At 41.1% G+C, this 6393-nt stretch overlaps 1 protein-coding gene across 1 annotated transcript; it reads left to right on the top strand.

Moving 5' to 3' along the window:
- The first annotated feature begins 2835 nt into the window (after window positions 1–2835).
- Window positions 2836–4971, top strand: LOC132558503 (E3 ubiquitin-protein ligase TRIM71-like). The gene has a single exon (XM_060223070.1). It carries the CDS (start codon window positions 2836–2838, stop codon window positions 4969–4971), a length of 2136 nt encoding a protein of 711 aa, XP_060079053.1.
- Window positions 4972–6393: the final 1422 nt, after the last annotated feature.

Raw genomic sequence — 6393 nt, 5'->3', positions numbered from 1 at the left:
GAAGTGAAGATGTGACTGTAGGGAGTCGGGAGTAAAGACATTGTTATCCTGAAGTGAAGATGTGACTGTAGGGAGTCGGGAGTAAAGACATTGTTATCCTGAAGTGAAGATGTGACTGTAGTGAGTCGGGAGTAAAGACATTGTTATCCTGAAGTGAAGATGTGACTGTAGTGAGTCGGGAGTAAAGACATTGTTATCCTGAAGTGAAGATGTGACTGTAGGGAGTAAAGACATTGTTATCCTGAAGTGAAGATGTGACTGTAGGGAGTCGGGAGTAAAGACATTGTTATCCTGATGTGAAGATGTGACTGTAGGGAGTCGGGAGTAAAGACATTGTTATCCTGAAGTGAAGATGTGACTGTAGGGAGTCGGGAGTAAAGACATTGTTATCCTGATGTGAAGATGTGACTGTAGGGAGTCGGGAGTAAAGACATTGTTATCCTGAAGTGAAGATGTGACTGTAGGGAGTCGGGAGTAAAGACATTGTTATCCTGAAGTGAAGATGTGACTGTAGGGAGTCGGGAGTAAAGACATTGTTATCCTGAAGTGAAGATGTGACTGTAGAAGTGAGTGTGACTGTAGGAGTAAAAGACATTGTTATCCTGAAGTGAAGATGTGACTGTAGTGAGTCGGGAGTAAAGACATTGTTATCCTGAAGTGAAGATGTGACTGTAGGGAGTCGGGAGTAAAGACATTGTTAGCCTGAAGTGAAGATGTGACTGTAGTGAGTCGGGAGTAAAGACATTGTTATCCTGAAGTGAAGATGTGACTGTAGGGAGTCGGGAGTAAAGACATTGTTATCCTGAAGTGAAGATGTGACTGTAGGGAGTAAAGACATTGTTATCCTGAAGTGAAGATGTGACTGTAGGGAGTCGGGAGTAAAGAGATTGTTATCCTGAAGTGAAGATAAGAGATATACGAAAACTCTCTTACCTAACTCAACTTGATTGCATTTATGAATGATAACCCTTGTCTTGAGTATACATAATAAATATGAGATTAACTGTGCAGTAACACGCATGTTCAACCAGTTTCTCTAAAAAAAAAAAAAAAAAAGACCACCCCGCCCCCACAAAGATGAACTTACGTGTTGGCACAGGGACCAATCATTTATCTGGAGATACCCATATCGTTATCTATTGCACAAATATTATGACGAGTTCTCGGTGGTCTCGTTTAACATAGACACAAGGCTAGAGATAAACTTTGTAACGATACACGTAACTGCCAGAAATAGCTATGTTGTTTGTTAAGTGTTGAAAGGGCAAGATATATCTAAAAGCGAGACTACCGAGAATTGTTTAATCAATAAATACTGACCTCTTGAAATCAATGATTTTCGCCCGAATCAACGAAACATGTTTTACCATACAACTTTTTAAAATCTGTAATTTGAATATATTCTGCGATAGACTAGTATGTCAACTTAAGACCAAAGTGGGCAATATATTCTGTGTTTTGTCCGCGTAACACCGATATAGTCATGGATTTGGTATACTGTCCACGTAAAACCGAATTAGGCAATGAAGAATGTTCTCGTCGTTTCGCCTCGAAAAGACGAAATAAATGCATGCTGATAACCGACCTTAAATTTTGTCTTTTCGGGTTGAAAAAATCTAATCTAGAAGACGAAAATAAACAAACCTTAACTCTCGCCCTTTCATCTTTTCGCCGAATAGACGAAAAATGAACTTCAGAAATACTCGTCTTTTCGCCTGAGAAGACGAAAAGCCGGGAGATAAGGTTTGTTAATTCTCGACTTTTCGGGGCGAAAAGACCAGATTTTTAACCTGAAAAGACTAGATTGATTCTCGTCTTTTCACGGCAAAAAAGACGAAATTACGAAATGGCACAAATCAGCCACCGTATAAGACCGATATTACCGTCTTGGAAATCCAGGTGACCGCGGAAGTCGAGGTGAAATGCAAGTGCGTTACCACTGTGCTACGATTATGATCTTCAAGAGTTATTGCCCTTGTTTTCACTCTGTCAGTATAGCGATAAGTTTGACATGGACAATCACCGATATATTAGTGATTATCCGCGTTAGGCCGATATAGACATCATATTCAACGTCATGTATGTTTAATCTGTGTCAGACCGATATATAGAAAATAGATTCGGCGTCATGTTTGTTTTATCTGTGTCAGAGCTATATATAGAAAATAGATTCGGCGCCCTATATGTTTGATCTGTGTTAGAACTATCTGTAGATTCGGCGTCTTGTTTTTTTTTTTACATCTGTGTCAGACAAATATAATTTTTGGTGTCTTTTACGTTTTTTTTGCAATATACCAGTGAATACAGTCGGATCGTGGGTTCATTTCCACGTGAACTCGTTATTTGCAATAAATTATGTGTTATGTCCGCATTAGACCGATATTGGCGATGTGTCTGCGTTCTACTGACATGTGGTGTTCTATCTAGACCGACTGCAAGTTTACAACGAGCTGAACCGTAGTTTCGATGGTATGCCTTCGATAGACTGAATTTGAAATTAAGGAATCAGTTGACATTTTACTGCGTTTTAATTGAAAACTCCATACGGACGTGACTTAAAATTCTGTCAAGAAAATGTAAAATTCGAACATAGACAATATGTATTATTAAACACTCTGGCCATGCTAGGACACAGACCCAAAATGTATCGTGCTTTTAAAGAGACCTTGAGATAAATGGGCAATGAACTACATATAAACAGATAACACTTATCTCGCTACAAGCGTTACGTCGGTAGTGATATGCAAACAAATGTACTAAAGACACGGACATTATGTGACGGACTACAGTAGCTAATGTATCATAGTGTTTCATAAGTTGCAGTGAACAGGAAGTATGGACAGCGGTTCGACATCGGGACTAGTGCAGTGTTCCTCAGTGGACACAGCCTGGAACGACTGGATTTTCGACTCAAACTATGCACACGTCAACGAGGAAGATTTGGCTGCTGAAATATCTAAACTGAATGAATTGGCTTACCAGACAGGTGAGGAAGGCCTAGTCGTTGGAGGTCAGGATCCGGGTATGTCTGTAAGAATAGATGTTGAAAAATCTTTAGAAACAAACAAATCAAAATACGAAACAGTTATAGATACTTTTGATGAGGAACAAATCAAACTTGATTCAGAAATTTTTGGAGGTTATGTTAGCTCAGTTTTACAATATCCAGACATAGTTCAGTGCCCTACAGTTAGCCGGGAAGACAATATTGATGAAGCGCCTGTATATAACAATGAAGAGGTGATACTATCCAGAAACAAGAGAAATCCGACTGAGCCAGTGGTACCCCTGAATGATGTCGCCCTCCAAAGCGAGGTGTCTTTCTCCCCTCCAGATGCAGCATCTACAATAACTGTCCATGCCGATACGTCTTTTCCACATAACTCCTTGGATACTGGTATCGCCGCGACACATGAAGAAGGATATTTGTTCCCAAAAGCTGATTTTGAAGTTGTTATCGGATCAGATGAAAATACGCCAGGGGATAGCAGTACGAATCCTAAGGTATCATGTAGTAAACATCCAGATGTGGTGGCTGAGAGTTACTGTAAAGTATGTGACGAGTTAGCTTGTACGAACTGTGTCTTCTGTCTACATGGCGGGCACCAGTTAGAGCCAGTCAGTGACGCAATAGAGACAAAGAAACAGGAGCTTGTCGAGATGCTAGATATCCTTACCGAGAACTACATTCCAAAGCTGCATCACCGTATCATCTCAAACAAACAATTTAGTCAGAAGTATGAGGATCAGTTTGACGAGGTAATGAACGAAATAAAAACTAGAGAATCAAAACTTCAGAGTCTGCTTAGAAACACCACTGCAGCAAATATCGCGATACTTTCGAAACATAGAAAACAGCAAAAGGAAAGGTCTAGTCGGATAGAGGCAGAATGGGACGATCGTCTAGTCCATATTCGGGACCTTGTGAAAGAAGGAAATACAATGAGTACGCCTGGTAAGGCTTTCCAGGTGGTCAAGGAGCTAAGATCAACTCTCCAGTCTCTAGACGTTGCACTAGAACAACTCCAGGGTACAATACCGTCACCGACATTGGCTATTAGTGACATATCACAGGATAAGGTGACCGAGTTACTGGGCGCGCTTACAACAATCGAGGACAAAGGCATCGAACGACCACTAAGACTGAATCTAGAACTTCACACCACATTTAGATTTACCAAGAATTCGGTCTGGGCGCTTGTAACACATGGGAACGGATCCGCATGGATCGCGGCGCACGAGGACTCCACAATCCGCCTTGTGACAAAGACCGGGGTTGTTCTTAGATCAGTCACTCTTTCGGCTAAAGTGTATGACATCACGGTGAATGTTGACGGGAATCTCTTGATTTCTGCCGTCCATGATAGCCACATATGGCAGCTTTCCTCTAACCGGGATGTCACGAGGTTCGTAAAATTCAAGGGCATGTATCCCTGTGGGCTGTTTGCATCTCCGAAAGGTCACGTATTTGTCGGGGTTGTCGGAGGGGGTCTTCGGGACAAACACGCGAACAGTAGACAATTCGTCGTTAAAATTTCGCCAGCGGGCAAAGTCCTGCAGAGATTCGAAAAAGACGCGGTAGGTAACGCTCTCTACTCCCTTCCCTACAGGATACACGAGAACACTAATAACGATGTATGTGTAGTAGACTGGACGGACTCCGCGGAGGCTAGACTAGTAGTGACTGACCACACCGGTAAACTCAATTTCATTTACACCGGATTTGAGGAAGATGCACACTCATTCCGTCCTGGTGGACTCACGTGCACACCCGCAGGAATGATATTGCTATGCGATATATACAGGGACATTATTCACGTGCTGAACAGAGATGGCCAGTGTGTGAATTTGCTGAACTCTCAGAGGCTTGGCGGTTTCTATGGTCCTTGCGATATCAGTCTGGATAAAGACGGATATCTGTGGGTCGGTGGTTGTAAGGGTAACGTGCAGTGCCTTCGATACAATCAGTGACTTTGTTGATTGAACACTTTGGGTTAACTGACACGGTACCCTAGCAATGTCGATCATTTCTAAAATGTGATAACTGAAAGACAAATTACAACTCGACGTAAGCTTTTTTTTTAATTGGGTTGGTGTTATTTGTCACTTAAAAAATGTTAATTTAATGACGTCATATCTCTGTATATGTATGTTTGTAATGGTCCTTACGCACATGTAATGCATGGGAGGGGGTGTTACTTATTGGGGGAGGGGTTATGTTACTTATTGGGGGAGGGGGTTATGTTACTTATTGGGGGAGGAGTTATGTTACTTATGGTTTGCTGGAGGCCTCTGAAGCCTTAAAGAACTCAGTTGTGGCACTATGGACGCTTTTCTCGTCCAACAGGTTCCAGGCGATAGTGGTACTGGAGAGAATGAGTTGTTAAAGTTCTCCCGTTCTCACGTCTGCGACATCGTATCTCCTATTGTTGTTACATGAATGTTTTTCGATGATGTTACTTTAGGGGAAAACACTGAAATCTTTCGGGCGTATTTCTCGTCGTTGCCTTTCAGTGTCATGAAGTCCCGCAACCATTTTGAAGAATAGTGTTGGGTGCAACTTTTGCTTGCGATCTGCTAGTAGAGTCAGGCCCAAGTCCTTCAACATTTTTGTCATTCCACCTTATTCTCTGCATGTTATGAAGCTTGCAGCCTTGCCCTTAGCCCTCTCTAGGGTTTGTTACGTCCTATTGGTAGTATGGGACATGTCCATACTCCTAGATTGACCTAACATGGCAGCTGTATGTTAAATAAATACAATGTAAGTAATTAAGTAGTAAAATAAGTAATAATTAATAAAAAGACGATATTGTAATGGAAGTATAAACAGTGAACAGTAGATAATGCGGTTGTTGATAAATACGACGATGTTAATAACATGCTTGAAATAAAATCGGATATGAACATCGCCACGATATAAAGATTGTTTGTAAGTAAGTAACATAAAATGTTTTACACCACTACATATTCACACGTGTTTATGGTGTAATTATTTAGAACTGTACATGTGTTATATCTAAGTGATTTCGCTGCGCACCTGCATCAAACAAAATCAACCGTTTGTAATCTAATCGACAGGTCGGTTCGAGTCGAGGCCTACTTAGGTCTATGTAGATATCTGATCCCGGTACAATCTAATCGAATGGTCGATTTGACCCGAGGCCTGTAAAGGCGTATGTAGATATATGATTCGGGTACAATCAAATCGGCTGTTAGGTACGGGTACGAAACAAAGTAAATTCAAACATCTAATTTGATGAAAAAAAAACAAAATATGAAAAAAAAAAGATTTTTACGGAGAGTTCTGAAAAAGAAAAATAAGACCAGGTGTACCGAAAGGGTAAGCGTCTTCTGGTTCATCGACTACACGTTTATCAATCCAATTAAATTATG

This window comes from Ylistrum balloti, unplaced genomic scaffold, assembly GCF_031769215.1.
Source record: "Ylistrum balloti isolate Yb309-2 unplaced genomic scaffold, AGI_CSIRO_Ybal_v1 Utg370794, whole genome shotgun sequence".
Lineage (NCBI taxonomy): Eukaryota > Metazoa > Mollusca > Bivalvia > Pectinida > Pectinidae > Ylistrum > Ylistrum balloti.
The sequence above is the reverse complement of the archived record's forward strand: the minus strand, read 5'-3'. Positions and strand labels throughout refer to the sequence as shown.